Source organism: Tachypleus tridentatus, chromosome 9 (assembly GCF_004210375.1).
Source record: "Tachypleus tridentatus isolate NWPU-2018 chromosome 9, ASM421037v1, whole genome shotgun sequence".
Classification (NCBI taxonomy): Eukaryota; Metazoa; Arthropoda; class Merostomata; order Xiphosura; family Limulidae; genus Tachypleus; species Tachypleus tridentatus.
The window spans coordinates 156,135,298-156,160,313 of NC_134833.1; the positions used below are offsets into that span (position 1 = coordinate 156,135,298).

A 25,016-nucleotide genomic window follows, 5' to 3' on the forward strand; every position below is an offset into this window, starting at 1 on the left:
TACTATTAGCCCAATATGTCCTTTCAAAATGCGACAACAAATTTTTGTAATAAGTTTAATTTAAATTCAAAAGTCTTACAAAAGTGTATAAAATCCTTGACAGCCAATAACGTTAATTCTTGTGTTTGAAAAAAAACAACAAAAGGTCTGACAAGTCTAAGATGACACAAATAATAAAAATGTTTTATAAATAGTATTTCATTGTCATAGTTACTATAATAGTATTTCATTGTCATAGTTACTATAATAGTATTTCATTGTCATAGTTACTATAATAGTATTTCATTGTCATAGTTACTATAATAGTATTTCATTGTCATAGTTACTATAATAGTATTTCATTGTCATAGTTACTATAATAGTATTTCATTGTCATAGTTACTATAATAGTATTTCATTGTCATAGTTACTATAATAGTATTTCATTGTCATAGTTACTATAATAGTATTTCATTGTCATAGTTACTATAATAGTATTTCATTGTCATAGTTACTATAATAGTATTTCATTGTCATAGTTACTATAATAGTATTTCATTGTCATAGTTACTATAATAGTATTTCATTGTCATAGTTACTATAATAGTATTTCATTGTCATAGTTACTATAATAGTATTTCATTGTCATAGTTACTATAATAGTATTTCATTGTCATATTACTATAATAGTATTTCATTGTCATAGTTACTATAATAGTATTTCATTGTCATAGTTACTATAATAGTATTTCATTGTCATAGTTACTATAATAGTATTTCATTGTCATAGTTACTATAATAGTATTTCACTGTCATAGTTACTATAATAGTATTTCACTGTCATAGTTACTATAATAGTATTTCACTGTCATAGTTACTATAATAGTATTTCATTGTCATAGTTACTATAATAGTATTTCATTGTCATAGTTACTATAATAGTATTTCATTGTCATAGTTACTATAATAGTATTTCATTGTCATAGTTACTATAATAGTATTTCATTGTCATAGTTACTATAATAGTATTTCATTGTCATAGTTACTATAATAGTATTTCATTGTCATAGTTACTATAATAGTATTTCATTGTCATAGTTACTATAATAGTATTTCATTGTCATAGTTACTATAAATGCATCTTTATCGAAAAGCAAGTGTGCTTCCATGATGGCTATAGCAGATTTCACAGCTTCAATTTTCCTTTAAGCCAAACCCGGCCTGACCAGATGGGTTAAGGCGTACGACTTGTAATCGGAGGGTTGCGGGTTCGAATCCCCGTCGCACCAAACATGCTCGCTCCTTCGTACGTGAGGGCGTTATAATGTTACGGTCAATCCCACCATTCGCAGCCAAAGAGTTGGCGGTGGGTGGTGATGACTATCTGCCTTCCATCTAGTCTTACACTGCTAAATTAAGGACGGCTAGCACAGGGAGTAGCTTTGCGCGAAATTCAAAATCACCTTTAAGCCAACTTTATGAACCTACTTAACAGTAAAACATCTGATGCTGTGACAAAGTTACATAACGATAAGTCCACAAATATATCTGCTGTCACACAACCAAGACGTATAAAACAATAAAATTATAATACAACATATTCATTATTTTAACATAGTTGCAAATTCCACAGCAATTCATATTGTCCACAAATCACTGTCCTTTCCATCAATACATGTGACCACCAGCTAAGATGAACCAACATATCAGAGGTCCATCTAAAGCGTCATTCACATGAATTATAAAACATTCATTGTTTCGACGTAACAACAAAGACAGAGACGTAATAAATTTTATTAGACCAAGTATTTAATAGTCGTTTTTTTACTCTAGGAATGGTGACTACTGGAGTGCTCTGAGAACTATTCTCAGCATCACTGGTCATGATAATGTTTAGTTACTACTACCTGACACAGCACTTTTCGTCGTTATAAGCTTGAATGACGAATACGGTGCTTACGTTCAATCATACCGGAGACATAAAAATCCGATATACTTTGATCGGGGAACGTGACAAGCGTACGTCGTAATGAGCTGGTTTGATTAGATTTCCCTGTTTGAAGCAGATGGCTTCAAGATGTGACTGTCAGCTTATCAACTTTTGTTAATATCAGATTATCGTTTATTTACTTATTGGTGGTACTGAGAAATATGTTTAACTTTAATGGTAATCACTTATTTGGGTCGAAGTGTTCTCTTTCGTAACAACAGCGTTCAACTTGCTATCCAGGTAGACGACGCTTTCGATTGGACATTAGGGTGGGTTTGAAGCCTTTGCTGTTCTGAATACACGAAAAACACTGAAGCTCCCTGCATTTTAGTCTATTGTCATTTAAAAAACTCGTATACGGATATATCTTCTAGAAAGGTTGTAATACATATTCCTATAGCCACAATTCCAACAGTAGCTATAGCGTACTAAATATTTACTAGTGATACACGTAAAATTATATATGAAAATACCGTCAACAACGAGGATACCTAATTGATGATTCGATGTATTCTGATTTTACTGTTTTATTCTCTACTGTTGCCCCCGCTACTACAGCAGTATGTCTCTGGACTTACAACGCTACAATCAGGGGTTCGATTCCCCTCGATGGGCTCAGCAGATAGCCCAATGTGACTTTGCTAAAAGAAAACACACACTCTACTGATTTATTATGGTAAATCTTTCCAGGTGGGTTGCAATATCAATTTATTTATTACTTTATAAAGGAACAAATCGTTTCTGATTTAAACGTATCTCAGAACGGCTGGCATGGGTATCAACACTTTTATTGACAAGAAGAAACAATGTTTCAACCTTCCTAGGTCACCTTTTTCCGTTAACCTGAAGATGACCTAGGAAGGTCGAAATGTTGTTCTCTGCTTATAAATAAAAGTTAATACCAATACCAGCCGTTCTGAGATACATTTTTATTTCAAGTGAGTCTCTCGTCATTTTCTGATTTACATTGTTGACTTACTTCTGATCAGAACTCCACAGAATTCCAAACTACTTTAATCATTCAGCCAGAGGGCTCGTCTGTTAACGCTTACTGATCAGTATTAAATGGAGTATTAGTATCTTACACCAAGGACGAAAACAACGACAAAAAAAACTAACACCCAGAAATCTTGATACTGAATATTTCGAATTTAAAACCGTTAGAATTATTCAATACAAATCAAATGTCAGCAGTTTTCCCAAGTTTTCCTTCTTCATTGTGCAATAAGAAAGATAAGATTCACATGTAATTTTTCATTATTGATATTTCAACGTGTAACATGAATGCTTTTTCCTCTATTAACGAACTACGAGGATTGTTAAAACATCGTGTTAATCAAGAACTACAATAGTGGTTCATAATATGGATCGCCCAAAATTGCGCAAAACCCTAATATAACGTTCGGGTAAAAAGCACCTTAGATAGTAAAGCTGCAGTGCAAACAATACTTTAAAGCCTTTATTGTTTAGTGCTAAAGTTGTACACATATAAAAATGCACAAAAACATGCATGTTAGATTTACAAGGAAATAAAAATCTGCTCAAAACGGACTGACGAAGAAAGTCAGACTCTTTACAGATATTCTCAGAATTTGTGACTCAGTCACTACACAGATATTGTTATAAAAGGGAACACTGTACAGTACTGTAAAGTTCTGATGACCTATTGAGAAGATATTTAAACTACCGTTTCGATGAACAATCTGAGCCATCCAAACATAGACACTGCTACTGCTTGTCTGATATAAAGAATATAGTTACTCATGATCTACGAATGCGCATTATATTCAAAAACAAATTTTCATGACAATCTTTTACTCATGTTTAACGTTTCACACCTCGAACTAATGTGATCACATAGTCAATAATCACAGTAAATCATCATGAACCGCACCAGTCGTAAAAAGTAAGCAACGGAGGATACTAAAGACGTTATATACTCAAACTACACAACTCTATTTTAACTCCACCAAATGTAATTCTACGTAACAGCATGGAGCCAAAAAGAAGGTTTGTAATTTGAATAAATAATGTCTGTAGTCCGTGATGACAAGAAAACCCACTTGTAGAGAAAAATGTGTATGTAAAAACGGCTGGTATGAGTAGAGAAAACTCTATGTAGAGGAACGAACAACGTTTCGACCTTCTTCGGTCATCGTCAGGTTGTTCGCTCCTCTACATAGAGTTTTCTCTACCCATACCAGCCGTTTTTACATAATGTCTGCAATGTACTAACCCGTGTTTCTTACTTTTTTTACAATCCCTGAATATTTAAAATTTAAATTTCAGTTTTTAGTTAAAATTACCAATTTTTTTGTTTAAGTTGTGTATATTACGTCAGTTGTTTGCTATGGAATAAACTCTAGTGTATTCAATAAAAGCTACCATTATTGAAACAAATTTGCGTTCGTACCCCTGTCAATAGGTCATCAGAACTTTACAACACTATACAGTTTCCTTTACATCTATAAAACCGTTTTCTCCGCGGTTTTTGCAAGTTTTGTCGATAGAAGTGGCCGAAGAAGGTTCATCAAAACTTAATTGTCATTATATATATATATATAATATGGAGAGCAGTCACCTTCACACAGTTGTCTGCTGCAAGTGAAGGGTGATACAGATGTGGTATGGTAGGTGTGGGCTTAAGCACCCACATCTCGCTCTCCTAATTTCTATTTATTTTATTTCTTTCTGTGAGAGAATGAAAGTTAAGACTGATAGACAGTGTAAACCCACCGAAATGTGAGTCCTACTTCCACAGTCACCTTCAAAAGCTAGGGTACATTTTATATTCCACATTATAGCCTGTACCCTGTGGATCCTTTCAATTGGCGCAGCGTTTTTTATTTTTGTTTTGGCTTGCTTTTGTTTATAACAACCTAACATTAGTCAGAGGTTTGGATTTGCTGTTTTTTAACACAGTATTTCCTTTTGACTTTGTTTTGAATTTCACGCAAAGCTACACGAGGGCTATCTGCGCTAACCGTCCCTAATTTAGCAGTATAGGACTTTAAGGAAAGCAGCTAGTCATCACCACCCACCGTTAACTCTTGGACTACCCTTTTATCAACGGATATTAGAATTGACCGTTACATTATGACGTCCCAACGGTTGAAAGGGCGAATCTCTCTCGGTGTTTGGGTAAGAAAAGTTCATACCCTGGAGGGTCAGGTTCTCTATGACCTCTTCCTGCTCCCCGTACTTATGTTCTTATGTCCATGTATTGTGGCTCATATATAGTGATTATTTTATTCTATCAGCAGAATGAAAGGACGAATATGTTTGGTGTTACGAAAATTCGAACTCGCGCCCCTCAGATTACGAATCGAGTGCATTAACCACGTGACCATGCCGGGCCCCTTCTGATTTTATTTTAACTCCTCAGTATTCATATTCTCCCTATATAGCATATATATTTTACACGTACAAAATATAATAGTTTTATATGCTACACTTTCTACATAACAATTGAATTTCTACAGCCTTTCATTATAACACAATTTACAGCTTTCTCTGTGTACAATCGAGATGACATAGACTTAACGAGAATTTCTGATAAACCGCTGGGTTTCCAAAACAGACTATTATTGATAGCTTTAACTTAATCTCTTCATTACGAGCAAGCCACTTAAATTTGACAGTGCTGTGATCAACCACTCCCAGTACAGAGCGGTGATTTGAATAATAGGCCAACAGAGAACTACAAAGCTTCCGGCGGAGAAATACATTCGACAACGATGATGTGTGCTTACGCTTTCACTTTAAGTATAAAATGACGGGAGAATAATAATGGCACAACTCTTAATACTTTTACACAACATAGGAAAGTTTCTTAACTGAAATACGATAAATTTTATTTTTACGTTTTTTTAATCGTTTAAGATATGGAGCTACAGAATGATTTTCAGACTGGCCTATGTTATGCTATATTAAACCTCAGAGTAAATTTAAACTAATTTTTACATTTGTTAAATTACACTCATATGTTGGTGTCGATAATTATTCTAATTAACACGTCGTTGAAAATTTATATAATTAAGTATATAAACAAAAGAAACTTGGATTCATGACATGCGAGAGCAGACTTTGTGCTATCATGTGTAACAAAATATAATCGAGTGTGCTCTGCAGCTTTCGAGAGAACATGTTTCGATTTGTGATCTCATAAAAATGGGGTAAAGGAGGTAAGGTACAATTAACACCAGTCTGCGAGTCAGTGAGACATGTTTGGTTGGTTAATTTCTAAATAAAGCTTTCTAGTATCCTCCTCTCTCTCATTTTTAAAAATTTGAACTTAGATATTAACTCCTTGTGATATCTCGAATCCGAAATGACCACCAGTGTGGTTTCAAATTTTCACTAATTTCCAAGTTATTAAGGAATATCTATGCTTATACCCCACAAAACACGGTAGTGGACACACGTTACACAATATCTCGTTTCTCAATTTTATAAAACCGTTTTCTCCGCAAATTTTGTCAATAGAAGTGGCCCAAACTCTTCATCTTTGTATCCAGCAATATTAAGAGGTGCATTTTTTGTTTTTTATTTTCAGTATTAAAATGTGGTTTTCTGACATTAACACATAAAGCCCTTTGTCGAAGTACTTTTTTTTTTTTTTTTTTAATTCTAACTCTTAATACTGTAAACCGTGACGCTCCTTTGTGGCTAACCCAATTCTACAAATTCGGTTTCGTCGACTTACAGATTTGGACGCAACGTAAAACTGCAGTTCACTGTTATTTACATACTAGATAATATAATGTATTTTAAACTACAACCAATAAAGTATATAAACTGGAGATACAAAAATTAAAAAAAGAGAATGCTCATGATGAAGTGTATTCCCCTAGCGGAAAAATAAAAAAACAACCTAGAATTGTAGTATCGTCTGCAAATATGTGCTTTATATCAAATAATATATCAAGTATATGATTAAAATAAGAACAATAGTAATTTAAGAAAATAGCCTTGAGAAACATGTCTTACATTTTAATTTATCAGAATATCGGTGTTAGATATTAATTAATGAGATTTTATTTTAAAATAACCTTAACCAATTACACATTTTACCTGTTATTCTTACACTATATACAGTTCTGTATCAGTAACTTGTGATTTACATAATTAAATATCTTCTTAGATTAGTCTAAAAACAATCGATTTAACAAATTCATTTTTTCCATATTTTATCTATAATGCTTACCAATAAAACCTGAAGTGTCGATTAACCCTTACGAAAAACGATACTCAGATGATACACTAAAGTTTTTACCAAAATTTCAACACCTGTAACAAACTGAATTTTCTAAATTATTTTTATTTATTTCATTTTTAGAACATACTAGATAAAGTTACCGGTCTATAATTATTTACTGTTCGTTTATCTCAAATAACATGTTATACGAACGATACTTCCTGTGATGGGTAAACGTCTGAAGGAAGGCACACAATTGAAATATTAACGAAAGTAACGTATCCAGGGATAGCGTGGCTTGTGATAAACGATGCTATGTCTAGGTAGATAATTCAGCGTTTCATTTACCAGTTCTTCGTAAATTTTAAAATATCCATTATCTATTTACATAACACTTTTATTCGTGTTTAGAACATTTATGCACACGATAAATGTTACATCAGCTTGGCGAGTCTTTCCCACTTGGCCCCCCAGTGGCTCAGCGGTATGTGTGGACTTACAACACTAAAAACCGGGTTTTGATACCCATGGTGGGCAGAGCACAGATAGCCCACTGTGTAGCTTTGTGCTTAATTAAAAAAAACCAAAAAAAAACAAACTTTCCCACTTATGAGATGACTCAGATCTGGATAAATATATAAATTACAATTGAAAACCTACAAATACGTATTGTTAAAAAACAAAAATACACTGGACATACGATAGACATTATTTACCCAAACTACCATTTCGGTTCCATGCTGTTACCTCGAATTACATTTGGATTTTCCTTAAGAAGCACCAGACAAACTACCTTCTAGGGGTAATGATAACATCGTTCACACTAGAATTGATTTTTTAACTTAATATAAAAAACAGAAACAGATCGACTTCTTAATGCTCCTACGACCTATGTAGTTTCTTATTTAGTATTCTACAAAAGGTTTGGACACAATGTGCCAAGCCATTTTTGTTGTAGGCTAGCAAGAGAATAATAATAATAATTACAAATAGACCATCTTGAGCAGAGTTTCTTTTCCTTGTAAATCTAACATGAGTGTTTTTTGTACATTTTTATACATGTACAGACTTAGCAGTCAATAGTAAAGGTTTTAAAGTGTTTTTTAAACTGAATCTTTACTTTTGCTGCATGAGAAGGACTTCTTTGATTTTGCGTTTGTTTATGAATCTTTAGTGTTTAAGGTGCCTTTTGTATAACTCCTTGCAATCATTATTATGAACCACAATCGTGATTCATTACATTATTTATCACTAATATTTCCAAATCTTCTAACTGATTTAAACTGATATCTCTCAATGTTAATATGATTGAAATTCATATTTACTTTTAATCAGTAACATAATCAAACAATAAACAACAAGCGTATTTCCTAATGGTTTCGCCGCCATATGTAGTTTACGTTAATACAAGTTGTAATCTGTGTGGTGCTCTGTCCGAGAAAGACGAAATTCATGTTGCTGTCATATCTACGTAATCCGGTTACTAATATCTTACAATTTGTTGTAATGTCTTTCGTGGACAAGAGTTTGTAAAAACGCACAAGTCTTATGAAAATAGGTAATAAATAGTTTTAAATTGTTATTAATAAATATATTCAAATTATATTTCCTGAGCTACCATGTTTAGTTTTCTGTTGAAATTGAGCAAAACTGCCCTAGGGTTATTTGCTGTAGCCATTACTATTTCCTTGAGTGACAAACTAGAAGAAAAATAGCCAGTCAACACTATCAACTACTCTAATGGGAAAGTGAGCTTTGACCTTCATTCTTTTAACGAACCCACGGCACAAACAACGGTACCTTGTGTTTACAATCCGGCAAGCTGACCATCAGGTCACAGGTAAATAAAGTGCCAATTTTTGTACCTGACCAACGAATAGTGGGATTCTTTAATAGATTGTTTAAAGTATTCGTGATGAAACTTTGTAGAATGGACGGCAACTGCCTGTTGTGGAGACGTGTACAGAACGACGTTTCGCAAGTCTTCCGCTTGAAGACGAAAGGCAGATTTTCGAAACGTCGTCCTCTACACTTGAGTCTCCACAACAGACAGTTGCCGTCCATTCTACAAAGTTTCATCACGAATAGTTGGACTAATGGACACATTATAACACCCCCACGGCTAACAGAGCGACCATGTTTGGTGTGACGGGGATTCGAACCAGCGACCCTTAGATTGCGAGTCAAGCACCCTAACCACCTAGCCATGCCGGACCTTTTTTGTAACTGTATTATAACTTAAGTTTATTAGATAGGCACTTCCCCATCAGGTGATATCATACTGTATAATTGAATCAAACCATATACAATATTTTTCCCATTTCATTCTTAGATGTGTTTTATGTAATAAAATCTCAATGCTGATATATTAAATTACTCTCTGATATATTTTCAATTTAATCTATTATTGATATATTATTTGATTTTGATTTTATTACAGTACTGCACGATTCCATATCGGACATTTTTATGGAGTCACGATCGTGTCGTAATGTTAAGAGTAAAGTCAACTAAGTTTATTATGCTTCATAGCATAAATTACGTTCTCTTCATGTTATGAATCGAGATTTTCTTGTAGTTTGCTACTTTGGAAGCAGGCCCACAATGGCCAGGTGGTTAAGGCGCTCGATTCGTAACCTGTAGGTAGCGGGTTCGAAACCCCGTCGCACCAAACATGCGACAGTAACAACAACAGTAACATTAATAAAATATTTTTAGCCCCTGTTTTTAATCGCCGGAGCAAAGTTTTGGAACTTAGCGACAGGTTGCATGTTGTCACTTCGGACTGGTTTTTGTAATCGTTTTGAACTGTTTTTGCTCAATAAAAGCATCCTAGGTCACAGAAGTGCTTCCAAACATGAGTGTGTTAATAGAACTATTTAAACACAATATAAGTTATGTGACATGTATATTCACAAAGGAAGTTCGTACCTCCGATTTCATCCACCAGAAAACACGTTTCACCATAAATCTCGGGCTCGGCATGGCCAGGAGGTAATGGCACTCGACACGTAATCCAAGGGTCGCGGGTTCGAATCCCCGTCACACCAAACATGTTCATTCTTTCAGTCGTAGTGGCATAACAATGTGACGGTCAGTCCCACTATTCGTTTGTAAAAATGTAACCCAAAGGTTGGCGGTGATGACTAGCTGCTTTACACTGCTAAATTAGGAACGGCTAGCGCAGATAGCCCTCGTGTAGCTTTGTGCGAAATTCAAAACAAACAAACTTTGCACGTGAAAAACAAACCTGGTGGTGCTATAGTTATACCACAACCAAATGTCACACGGTAAAAACTGTTCACAACATAAAAAGAGAGTTTCGACCGGCAAAACAAATTAGCAAACACACTAACAATAAACAGAAATAATCATACAAGTTAAAGAACCGGTTACACTACATGCAGTGTCTTGACGCCTCTGACGTCATGCATTCTCAATTTACGGAACCAAAGAACCAATTTTGCATAAGCAGTACCTTCGAGGTTGTTAAAAAGGATGCATCGTACGTGGCTAAACACATGTAGTTCAGTTAATTATACGTTTCTGCAATAATCTATTTAATAAAAACAAGAACCAAACCCAATTTCAGGATATAAACTCGACGAAAAATTCATAAGTGTGCGGTCGACCCAGTATTTATTTTTAGTCAAATTTCTTACAGCAAGGTGGCACTAAATAATGGACCCATACATATATAGATCATATCCTACTGTCTAACTAGCTGTATATATAGATCATATCTTACTGTCTAACTAGCTGAAGTTTCACTAATGTGAAATCCTATATCGTTGTAGTTGTTTTGGTTTACTGATCTGTTCCGGTACGCTTTCGCTGCGGAAATTCTAGCAGCTCAGAATAACATTTGAATCTTAATATTTAACTCGAAGCAAGCGATTACAAAAGAGTATGGGGAGCGATACTCTTCGAAAATGTTTGGATTTCAGGCTTTAAAATTCTATAGTCTCGCTGATGTGATTTCGAGAGGCAGAAAGACTTAATTTCCCGGATGAGTTGGTTTTCTCCAACGTCAATCTGCACTGGACAAGGTAAAATATACCTGAAATAAACGTACGCTAAGCCTCGTGTTGTTGTTTTAAATAATACTAACATAATGTTAATCACAAATCATGATGATCAAGTGATCATACATCTATTATTATTTTGTTAATCACAAATCATGATGATAAAGTGATCATACATCTATTATTATTTTCTCACTACAGTACACAAGTCTCAAAATACTGACATTAAAGAGGTAGCAACAAGATCCGGAGATAAAACGGGAAATGTAGTTAGATGTTCCACTTGGAATTCATACACCCTTTTAGGGTCGGTAATCAAGTTTCAAACGTTGGAGAACAAGGGGCGGCGTTCACTTGAGCCCGCCTCTTTAAGAACTTATTTTTTCGCCTTAAAAAGTCAATTAGACAAGTTCTGCACCATATACCTACATCTTCAGTTCTTTAACTTTATATATATTGCAATAACCAAAAATTACATGACAATGCCAGTGAGAGGAATTTGCTGCACGTGATTGGACACAGACGATTGTGACCACGCCCACGTAGTTCTAAAAAAGAAAGAATTAGTAATCAATAAATATATGAACACTTATTCTGAGGAAAACCCACACACAACATAAAAGAATCCAGGTTTGAGAAAGACCAAGGCTGGAGGGAAGGGGGGGTCGTGATGTAACACTTGATAACACTAGGATAAAAAGAAAAAATAAACTGTTGGACTACGACCAATAAGTTCTGAACTCGGATACTAATGATGTACACACGGAACAATTTAAACAATGTATAAAAAGACAAGATGCTTTCAAAAGTTCTGTACGGAATACATCCATCAAAATTGAGGCCCACTATTTCTGCAAACTGCTAAAATAACTGATGTCTTTATATAAATGACCTATCTTTAAAAATTGAGGTTTTAATACAACCAATCCCACCAAACAGTCCATAATCGTTTCAGAAACACTACACAAAGTACAGGTTACAGAAAAGAAAATCATGTAATGGAAATGGACAAGTCAAAAACCATCCAACAGTTAGTTTAGTTGTCTAAATTATCTTCCAGTCAACTGTGTATGTTAAAGATTAATAACATCCAACTAATTATTAATGAAATACACGTGAATTAGTTGAATTAAATATCCAGTTCTATGGCCGGGCATGGCCAGATAGATAAGGCACTCGACTCGTAATCCGAGGGTCACAGGTTCGAATCCCTATCATACCAAACACGCTCGCCCTTTCAGCCGTGGGGCGTTATAATGTTAGGTCAATCCCACTATTCGTTGGTAAAAGAATAGCCCAAGAGTTGGCGGTGGGTGGTGATGACTAGCTGCCTTCCCTCTAGTCTTACAATGTTAAATTAGGGACGGATAGCGCAGACAGCCCTCGTGTAGCTTTGCGCGAAATTCAAATCAAACAATCCAATTAGCAACATATGAAGCAGACGTGACCAACTTCTATCCATCAAGATTTTATACAAGATAAAGAAAATAAATGATAATCATTATAAATATAGTAGCCATACGACAGAAAGTCGTCACAGAAGTGATTTCCTCGGATATGAAATAGGTCTATGTCATTTGTAACGCAAATGACATAGAACAATTTGCTAAATTACACAGAATGAATTATTTGGGTTTTAAGTAACGCAAAGCTAATTAACGATATATTTGATTCCCATGTTTAAAGAGGTCTGTATAAAGATGGACAAGAACAGATTAAATTGTTACCCACAATACAACAGTAAGACTTTAAGAGAGATCCAAGATTTGTAGTGTATAATGGAGGTATTGGCACATAAGTTGTGCATATTAACCCGAACGAAGCCGCAAAGGAAAAACGTTGGTTCAAAACAATAATAATATATATCTGGAGTTTAAAAGTCGTTTTTTCCTAAATATATTTTTATCAAAATATTTGATGAAATCTGTAATACCGTTAAAACAAAACTAAATAACAATATATTACATACAACAGACAACCTTAGCTTTACTAAACATGTTAAGTTGTAGCACGTGAACTGTTATACAGAATGAATTACACAAGTTTTGAGGAAGAGCGCGAGGTTGGTAACTAAAAGTTAAGTAATAATATAATAAAACGTTTTACAAAATGGGTCACTTAGGGTTTAAATAGGTCTGTGTGGTTGACTGGTGACATTAGAGTAAAATCATCATACAGAACGAAATCTAAATCTCTAGGTTTTAGAGAGGTGTGTGCGATCGGTGAAGAAAACTTAAGTACATTACAATGTTACACAGAACGTATCTCCTGGCTTTAAACATGCGAGTGACGCTGGTATCGCGTTTGCTTCTTGTTTAGCGCAAAACTAAGCAATGGGCTATCTGTGCTGTGTCCACCACGGGTATCGAAATCCAGTATTTAATGTTGTAAGCCTCAAGACTAACAGCTGAGCCACTCGGGGTGACTTCTAACGTTAACACAGATTGTTATACATTGAACCTATTCCTTACATTTTAAATAGGTATACAAGGCTGGTAACAAAATCAAGTAATACGTTAAATCGTTACACTGAATATATTTTCTACGTTTTAAAACTCCCTGGTAACTCAAAACTAAATAATAATAGAACTGGTTTACCTGCTCTAAAAAGACGTTTGTGGGAACAATAAAAGTGATGATTGTTACCATCAGTACAACAGCTGTATTACCCTTGGATACCCATGCTAACTTAAAAGTTAGGTTACTTCGTATGGCTATGGTATACACGACCTTCTAGGTCAAACAGGCCACTGGTGTATATTTCCTTCCTTGATTATTTTAAATCAAGTTTAGAAATAACAGCCTATTACATATTTTTAATTAAGTAGCATAAGGTTCTGAACCAAAATATATCTATACTAGTAAAAAAAAAAAAACAAAAAAAACTGCCTAATGGAAAAATCGTTGGTACATAACCCAAGCACCAATGTTGTTACTCACGGATTAACGGTGCAGTGACTCGTGTCCCCACACGTTTTTTTTTTTATACACATTTTGATTCTCATGTACATTTTAGCACAGAAGACATTAAATAGAACTTTTTAATATATTGATCGCTATATATCCCGCAGAGCTAAAGTTAAAATTGAACGTAAGCTCTGTGGAAATTATAACACTCAACAGATATATTAAAGAAATTTACATTCACCACATCTTGTGAACATTGATTGATTACTAGTTTGAAAAAATCTTAAATTTTGTGTACTCCTATGCACAGGATTAGCTAGCTACATAGTTGAGTAGTAATTTGTTTAGGGCCACTTGCAGTAACCTTCAAACTCTGCTTTATGTAAATTTAGACTTTCTTGTAAGTCAATAAAGACTTGTTACAAATTACAATTTTTATTTATAAGATCACTTAAGAGTGGTGATATAAGGTTTATTTTATACAAAGGTAAATGGTTGTATTATATGTGTGTGTGTGTGTGTATATATTTTTAACTGACTTGAGATTAAAAGCTGAATGCATTTCTACCAGCCTTATAGGTGGTATTAGCTGCCTTGCAATCTTGGAATAACTGTGTTACCAAAGTATGTTTACATAAGCCTAACTGTAAAACTGTCTGAATCCAATACCCAAGTATACTGTAATATACGTAAACTGCACCGTTTGTCCTCATTGGAAGGATGTCATGTGAAAAATGTGCCAATCCATCCACTAAAAATTTTACCCATTACATTTTATGTTGTTTACATGACTTATAACATGGATTAAACCAGATTATGTTATTAGTATTTGCAATCTCACTGTACACCAGATAAAGATGATGCGTAAGCATTACTATTATATCATCTCAGACAATGGAAACAGGGCACAAGCGACTTTCATCAGGACACAATGTTTGGGATATAAAAAGTTGAACTGTATATGTTCTAATGAAAGTGTTAAAAAGTTAAATACACAGTTATGAAACACGTTCAATAAAAATATCCAAGTCACACAGCTCACATATATATATATATAAAGATTCAACGATGTAAATACACTACACAATGTACTAACATAACGCAACAAAATTTATCATATGCTATCTGTAATAGATTGTATATTTCAATCACAATCTAATAAAAAATAGGTACATTAGGTTTTATCATAAATACTTCATAATCACGTGATATAATAAATAAATGCATTTAATGGGTTGCAGATAATGCTTCTGTACTTTTTTAGTTTCGTATTTATCGAAGTTATATTCATATGCGATTCTTTGACATTATTTCTACGTTCTCGTTAGATGGCGCCACATTCAATATAAAGTCGATATTGCCAATTTTAAACAGAAGATAAATTCTATATAATTATACATTTTTGCCACCTGATTGTACAGGCATTTCTGTTACAAAACAAACAAAAATATAGATCACACAATTTCCAAAGTTTCCATCAAGTTCAATATTAATTTTATTGTAAAGGGTGTACACAGAACAATTAATCCACTAAGACATCACATATATTATTAAACCTAACAAGTACATCACATTTTAGTTTCAATAGAGCTTTCGGAAGAATGGACATAATATTTATCAGCAAAGAAGCCGTAATGTCGTCCCTTATCATTCAACAAGATGTAACCCATTAAAAGTATACAAAATTACTCAAGTTGTTTGTTTTTATATTAACCACCGGTTTGGTCCACATATTTCAGCACTTTAAGTGGTTGTATCCCCCCTTTTGTCTGCTACAAGTCAATGTAAAAAAACAACAACAACAAACAAAACACACACAAGTAAATTTAGTGAAATTAATCATTTTACATGAAAAACATACAATAAACTAGAGTTTTTATTGACCATGGATGCACAAGTTATTTACTGCATAAATAATTTAGAAACGAGACTCACTGGTACTGTCATTCTAGGGTTAAATGTAATTCACTAGGTACATGAATAATTTAGAAACGAGACTTACTGGTACTGTCATTCTAGGGTTAAATGTAATTCACTAGGTACATGAATAATTTAGAAACGAGACTTACTGGTACTGTCATTCTAGGGTTAAATGTAATTCACTAGGTACATAAATAATTTAGAAATGAGACTTACTGGTACTGTCATTCTAGGGTTAAATGTAATTCACTAGGTACATAAATAATTTGGAAACGAGACTTACTGGTACTGTCATCCTAGGGTTAAATGTAATTCACTAGGTACATAAATAATTTAGAAATGAGACTTACTGGTACTGTCATTCTAGGGTTAAATGTAATTCACTAGGTACATAAATAATTTAGAAATGAGACTTACTGGTATTGCTATTCTAGGGTTAAATGTAATTCACTAGGTACATTAAAGGACAATTCTAACCATCAATTATAATATTGTTTAAAAAGCCAGTATTCAAAATGTGATAATTTATAAAATCGAACACTGTAACCATTTTCTATGTATGCCAGGGTTTACTCTCTCTCATCAATTAAAAAGTAACTAAATTGATAAGGATAATTTAATATGCCTTATAAACTGTTTTAAACATTTAAAGATTTGAGAAACTTGAAATTACAAATGCATACCATGAAAAGAAAGTTAGATCTAGTCCTTAAAACTTACTGCTTTCTTTTTACAACAAGATACAATCTTCCAGTGATGTATGGTAATTTTTTGTATATGTCATGAATGATTACAGGTACAGTGAACCAACAAAGTCATGGTAATTTTTAACTATAAAGTCATGAATGATTACAGGTACTTACAAACGTGTAACCAACAAAGTCATGAATGATTATATGTATTTACAAATGTGTAACCAACAAAGTCATGGATGATTATATGTATTTACCAACAAAGTCATGGATGATTATATGTATTTACCAACAAAGTCATGGATGATTACACGTATTTAACCAACAAAGTCATGGGTGATTACATGTATTTACAAACGTGTAACCAACAAAGTAATGGATGATTACATGTATTTACAAACATGTAACCAACAAAATCATCAGCTCTTCATCTGTATCTTTCTGTACTATATGCAATTATATAATTAGTTAATTTAAAATCTGATTTACCTTCAAGATTTTGTGTCAAATCTATAAAGCAATAAACTGAGAAATCTTTAGAATCATGTCTCAAATGATACAGATTTTCTACACAGAGTAAAATATTAAAGACTAATAAAAAAACTGAAACATGACTAATTTTTAAAAGTCTCTTAGAAGAGCATGACATAACAACAAAGATTTTTGTAATCAGAATGCAGGTCTTTGTATGTAAGTAACACTTTCTATCAGTTAATTTGTTGTTCTACCTTTAATCAAATTTTCTGCATTTGTTTTTATTTTTCTTAAGTTTGTACCAAGACAGTTATTTATTTAATAATCATGAAAATAAATTTAAAAGTTTTATAAAGATCTATCAGTTTCCTAAACATTCATCTGAATCCTAATTGTAAAGTTTACCTAACATGCACACTTTGTATCTTAGTACAGGTGTGATATGAAGATAGTGGAATACTCTAATTGTAAAGTTTACCTAACATGCACACTTTGTATCTTAGTACAGGTGTGATATGAAGATAGTGGAATACTCTCATGTATACAGCACATCATAACAAACATTTGTACCAAATACTGATATTTCATGCACTCAACAACTGAAACAGAGAAGATTGGAACTGCCCAATCAAAGTATTCTTAATGGGTCAGAACTCACAAAAAACAAACATGATTCTGAGGGATTTTGGACAATTGCTCAGCCATTTTTTTTTACCAATTTATATAGGACTTGGTACAAAAATATTTTTCTCCATGTTCCACATACTGACAAACAAAAATGGTGGACTTACCTGGTTTTTAGAAATTATAGGGGTCAAGATTTCACAAAAAATCCCAATTTTAAGGTGTTTTTTTACCAATTACTCCACTGCATTTTAGTTTACATGGGATTTGATATAAAGATACTTTTTACAGGTTCCATACATATAGAAATGTGGGATATTATTTTACTCTAGTACTGAGCCCTCTAGTGGCCACCTTACACGAATTTGGTACACAGATACTCTTTCATGTTCCAAACAGAGACAAAGATAATTCTCAAATTTTTTGCTAAATTTTTCAGCAAGGAAAATACAATTTGAGGTTTTCATGAAGTATTCATGTGCACAGCAACTTGGTACATGGGATTTAGTACAACGATACCTTCTTGAAGGTCCCAAGCAGTTTGATTTTTTTATATCAAAATTGGCCATGCTAGGGTTGTGTGGTGGAAATATGTTGCACATTCACCTGTGAATGCTGGCCTCTTTAATGTTAATCTTTGAAACTGAAATTGTTTATTCATTACTGGATTTAATCTTTAAAAAAGGTATAAATTGAAAAGTTATTTGGGAATATTATTCAAAGGTATAGTCCTACCACATTTTAAGTCAATCTGCCAAAAAATAGTTGTTGATAGAAAATAAATATAAAAACAGAACTGTAAAACAGTATGTCTCTGGTATGGAAACATAGTAACTGGCTTACTAAAGTCATAAAGAAGAAAATAAGGGAAGTGTCATAAGGTTTAGAAATTTAAACTGACAAACAGACTGGAAGGTTTACAGAACAATAAAAACTTTGGGATTTGGTTTAAAGAAAATTAGGAAATATAAACAATGGCATATTATCAAAAACTGGATTATAATGTTAAAACTATTTTAATAGAAAGAATTGTTTTAAGTATATAAAAGGAAAATTGTTTAAACAGGGACTGGAACCTAAAGGGATGCTGTGAGCAAGGAGTTTGTTGATGGCTCGGCTTTAATTAAATATTCTCTTATGTTTCATTTCTGACTATTGAGCATTCAATGAAAAAACTGATCTGAACTGTGTAGTTATTAATCATTTGGTGATAAGTTGGAAGACAGAGTAAAAACTGATATAGCATAAGAACCAAACAAGGTTTTTGAAGTAATTCAAATTGGCAGTTCCAGTTTCCCTCTTTCATGTTTGGTGAGCACATTAAGATCATACAGTTTTCTCACATTTTGAAAATGGTTCACAACAATTGCCCACGATATTACAGACCAGTAAGTCTTTCTTCTGGAATGGAAAACTTTCTAGAATCTGATAAAAAGCTTCACACAATCATTTATTAAGCCAGCACAGACTCAACAAAGAAAAATATTGCTGTACTATCTTTTGTCAAATGCATTACCTGTTTCCAGGACATAGAAAAGTTGTGAATTAATGTACAGAAATGTTTAAAAATTTATGACAAGGTCCTAACAGAAGATAGGTTCTGTAATTCATACTGTTTAGAATGGAAGAAAAGACTACATGATGGATTATGTTGTTGTTGGACAGATGAAAGTAAAAGACTATTACTTATGAAGTCCAATCAAAGTGGACCCTTGTTACTAGTAGAGTATTTTAAGAATGTGTACACTGGCCTTCATTTCCCTCATACATAAATAAATGATATTGACAGGGCATAGTTAGTAAGTTTGAATATAGTACATACCATTGAATGAATTGGATAAACTCTTAGCAAATGAGTTTTTTTGTGTTTTTTTTGCATGACTGTCTTCTGTCAAAACTAGGGCAAGCCTTTGTGCCAAGCTATGTTCACTACTCATTGAGTGAAATTATGCTGTGTATGTTAAGTAAATATAGATATAGATTTTCTCTAAATTATGTTTCAGTAAAATAAAACATCAACTTGTCTATTATTATTTATTCATACATACCATTATTAGGCTTAACTTGGGAATCTGAAACAGGATGATACCTTATAGATTATTTTCTCTTGAAATAAAAGAGTGACCTTATCTAATTTTACATGATTTTCTGGGACAATAAATGGAAAATGGCTTCTGATTTGTCTGTCCAATATCCTGAAGATAACACAAGTTCAAGGTTCAAAGAGACAGGCTGTGCTCCAGTTAATTTAGTTTTTGTAATAGAGTGAATAACTTACAAGTTTCTGTTGTCAGTAGTAAAAGATTAACCCTTTACAGAGATTGAGAGAGAGAGAGGATAGTTGTGCAGGAACAACTTTGAAGAACTAAGTGGTCCTTCACTGTCAGTATATTATGTAATATTTACTAACATCTTATAAAATACAAACTTATACATACATTATGACAAAACTTAAATTATTTATGCTAGTTCTTGATAATAAATAAACTTAGTGGAATTGTTTTATTTCATATACCAATAATGAACAGAATTAAAACCTACAATAATTAAAATGCACTGTTACCTTGACTTAATGTTATGAAGATAGAATCTTCCAAACAACTACAAGTTTTTATTCTCGCTATTCATGCTAGCAAAAAAATTAACTGCGATTTTGTTTTAGTTGTTACATAAAAGGTGACATTTCAACAGTGAGGTAAATTATAGCAGCCTAGTTTACAAACCTACAATTTTTAAGACCTAGAACCTGATTAAGTTAATAAAAACTACTTACTAAATTTACAAGAATTTGTGAAATATTTACAGAAACAACAAGAGAAAACAAAGTATTTTCTATAATAATATACTGATAAGGGTAATGTGATTATATATAATTATATATTTCAGCTACTATCTGATTATTAATAGTTATATTCTAAGCCAATTTAATCAGTTATATTTTACACCCCATAATGAAATATACAGTTACAATCCAAATCTAGAAACAGCAGTGAAATGTTTTTGTAAAGTCTAAATATGGTTAATACAAATTCTTGAATGCAATCATGTATTCAAATCAATACGTACAACATAGTTTAGAACAGTGTGTACACAAAGAATTATTATAGCAAAAATACCATCACAAAAACCAAATTACACCACATAAACCTTAAGAAAAATTAATTCAGCCTTAAAAAGTTTAAAATCTATCAAATACCAAAGTTGTTACTTTGTTGGTTTCCATGTGAGGTAGTTAATCACATAGTTTATACATTTGGCCTCTAGAGGGCATGAAAAAATACTCTAATATAAACTGCTTGTATGAAGAATTTATAGCTAATTTACATAGGATACAACTTGTACACTATTATATAGAATTATATAATACACAGTTTAAATTTCAATCTTTCTCAAATATTATTTGTAATTCTTTTTTTAAAAGTTCAGATGTTTCTGAAGCCTGCTGTAATGTGAAACACTACATTGTGTTTACTATCTTCTACCATAAAACTTAATGGGAGATTTTTCTAAGTTCATGGATTAAAATTACCTTTTAAAGTTTTGTAAAATTATTACTACTTGTGCACATTGATCATATAATTTCTAATACAATGAACACAGTTATAATATTCAAGTCCCCAAATGAAAAAAAAAAAAACAGATCACTTAACAATTAATATTAATTGTCTGATATTTTTCACACAATATTGACCCATAACTTCATCTAATAACAACCAGACATTGCCTAACTAGTATTTTTATACATGACACCATTTCTCTACATCTGTTCTACTACTAGTTTATAACTTCGTTATTACTTCCAAACATCATGATACCTCATGAATGTATCTCCACTTAAATTATAGTCAATTAAAAATTTACTGCATTAGTTATGTAAAGCCAGTGACAACTGTAAAGGTGATAATGAAAATCATTTATTCTGAAAGTAGTAGAGTATGTAATCCTAAACCATGAAGCTTTACAAGCATTTTACAAAAATAAGGAAATCATTTTTCTTTCTTAAACTGTAATGATTATCAGTAAAACAAGTAAACCTATTTTACTTTTTTAGCTTTCTGCATTAAAGTAATTAATTGTTAAAATTTTACCACCAGATAATAGCTGTCTATAACTCACTCACCATTACTTGATTTCAGATCTCGATGAATAAGTGAAATTGGACCCTCAGAATGTAAGTAGTTCATGCCCCGAGCTATTTGTATTGCCCAACCAACTAACACATCTGGAGGAATTGTGCGTCCACTAAGTACACGGTTCAAAGGTCCTCCCCTTGAATATTCCATTACTAAACATAAGTTTGGCTCCTCAAGACAAACACCTTTCAATGTGACAATGTTTGGATGATTAAGGAGCCAATATATTTTGGCCTCTTGTCGCACACTTTGTGCTGTAGCACTAATATCTTCATCTGGGTCTTGGCGAGCAGCTTTCACTGCAACTTCTTCACTTTTCCAGAATCCTCTGTACACTTTCCCAAAACCCCCAACACCAATTACTTCTTCTAGTTCTAATTCAGAAAACTTGATTTCAAATGGTTGCTTAGAATCTTCAACACGTTGTGTCACGAAATTGCTGGGAAAAATCCCAACCTTATCGCCAATTTTGCCTGTCCACCATCCCTCGTCCCCTGAAATTTTGGCATCTTTGGAGAGCACTTCCACCTGTTCTCCCCGACGCAATGACAGTTCGTCCTCACCTGCGGCATCATAGTCGTAGAGGACTGTCCACAACCGATCTTCGTCACGGCCATTTTCGTTTCGCAAACCAAACTGATTAGGTTCCATGGACAGGAAAACTGCACTAGGCATTCGTCAGAAAGTTGGGATGATTCCTCCAGAACTTTATTTTTGTTGTTTCAAACCGGTGAGAGGTCCTCCTCTCCCAGTCTGTTGTTTTAGCCTGGAGGCTACCACTAGGCCTACGAGGGCAACTCATTTACATAGCTGTTGGTGCCTTTAGTATTCTAGAACTACCTACATGGCTTAGCTGATTTGATAAATTTTCTTGTTCTATACACTTCAAAACCATTTTAAGATTCCAATGCTACAAACACACTTCCTAATATTAACTTGTTTCATCAGTATGATGTGTAGGCCTACCACCCAATGTCATACCGCAGTGTAACAAACCACCTTTGAAAAGCATTCACTCACCACGAAGTAGTTGCAATCTGCTACAAGGATGGTAGGCGGAGCGACTTGTGACATCACACATAATATGGCTTCCCTTATGACGCCCATGTGTTGTGAGATACACACGTAGGGTCGTTACGCCACCACTTCGTTCAGGGTCAGTTCTATGTTACAATTACTAATAAAAAATACCTTTAGAAGGTACCTAAAATATAGGTTTAAGTTTTTGTTTTAAAGTCTTATTTCAATTTTTATTATTGCATGCAAGAATTTGCAACATGGTTAGCGTGTAACATTTATGTGAACGACAGAAACTAAAAAATTACAAATTCATTTCATTATCAAAATATTGAGAAAAAAAAAAAAAGAGTTGAAAATGATTATAAATAATTGTTTTTAAGCATAAGAAAGTTTCACTCATATAGTGTATTTGATATAAAATTAATTGAAGGTGTTCCTTAAAAATAAAAAAAAATTGTAAGAGAATTTTTCCACAAATACAACAGATGAGTTACATTATACAACTCATATTCTGCGTTTACATTTGTTTCGTTATGCACAAAGTTACACAAAGAGCTATCTGTGTTTTACCCGACAGGGGTATCGAAACCATATTTCTAGCAAGCATACCGCTGTACCACTAGTGGGCCTGTGTTTATGAAAAATTACTCTTATATAAATATATTGTGCTTTTATCTTGATAGAAAAGCAAATATACTTGCCAAAAAATTAATTTTATCTAGTTTATATTTATATATGTACTATTTGAGTTGGAGATAAAATATGGTTAATAGTAGGATAATTCAGCCTTCAGAACTCCGAAATTCCATGCCTTTATTTAAATATTCCGTCTTTCATCTGAATCATAAATATTTCACATTGTATGATGAATAAAATTTATTTTGAAATAATTTTGTTTTGTTTTGAATTAATTACACATTAATTTAATTACAACTTGTTTATTCTGTTTGCTAATAGCACAAATTTTGAAATAGAGTTCTTTAATTGATAATAAATGTGCTTGATTGAGTTACATAATTGTTTTTTTATGTAACTTTACTTAATAGTATGAATATTATTTCACTCGATAAAGATATTTACATATGAAAAACAGTGTTAAAAAGGTAAGAAATAACGAAACATTTTTAAAATTTACAAATTCCATTTTTAAAAGTATACATATATATATATATGTATATATCTGTAAGGAAGATTTAACTGTGATCAAAATCATTTATTATTAAGTGTAACTGAAAACAAAACCTTACTTTAATCACATGCGCAACTCTGTCTCTGGTTCTTTTAATTATATATATATCCCAGTTATTGCTCCGCCTAATGTTGTTGCTAGACGGAAAACAAATAAACTTTACCATTCTCGCAATAAACATCCGCCATATTTGGTATCTTGACTTTCGTCTAACGTAGGGTGTGACGACAGTTTCTATTGGCTGATACAAGATAGGTGAGCAACGTGGTAAACAAAAGTTTTAGAAGATACTATTAATAAAGAAAATGAAATTACTATAAAGAACTATACGTAAAATACTGCAAGTAAATTTGTCTCGCACATTAACGTTTATTTATTTTACCAATTCCCTGCTTATTCTTTGGAAAATATATTGAAATTGTTTTGATTGATCTATGTCCAACCTATATTTTACCTCCGCTTCCGATAAACTTCGAAGCTGCTTGTGCATCTAGACTGTTCGATTAAACATTAGGCCTAAGCAACGCGAAGTCGCAAGTGCGTTAAACAACTACACAAAGAACTTCAAATCAGTATTTAAAAGTGCAACGTTGGTAACACATTTGATTTTTCATGATTAAGTTTCACCTTTTCTCTGGTACTTAAACCCACACCATTCTTCTTTAAAGTGTAGCTGTGAAAAGGAAGGACAAAATACCTCTACCAGGTGTGATAACCGACATGCCCAAAGTTTGCCAATATTAATACAACGAAAGAAAACATTTACAGGAAGTCACCCAGTTTATTCCTGTATGATATAAAATAAATTACTTAAATCGTTCAAGGTTTCATCTTATTTTACATTCTCAGATTGCACTTCTCGAAAT

At 32.9% G+C, this 25,016-nt stretch overlaps 1 protein-coding gene across 1 annotated transcript in view; it reads right to left on the minus strand.

The window, feature by feature from the left end:
* LOC143226731 (mitogen-activated protein kinase kinase kinase 9-like) overlaps nt 1-22,985 on the minus strand; it is a 74,546-nt gene extending 51,561 nt beyond the window's left edge. Inside the window, 1 exon segment of the mRNA XM_076458088.1 lies at nt 21,929-22,985. Coding sequence (XP_076314203.1) covers nt 21,929-22,616 — 688 coding nt within the window. The 5' untranslated portion in view covers nt 22,617-22,985.
* Between the last annotated feature and the right edge of the window lie 2,031 nt (nt 22,986-25,016).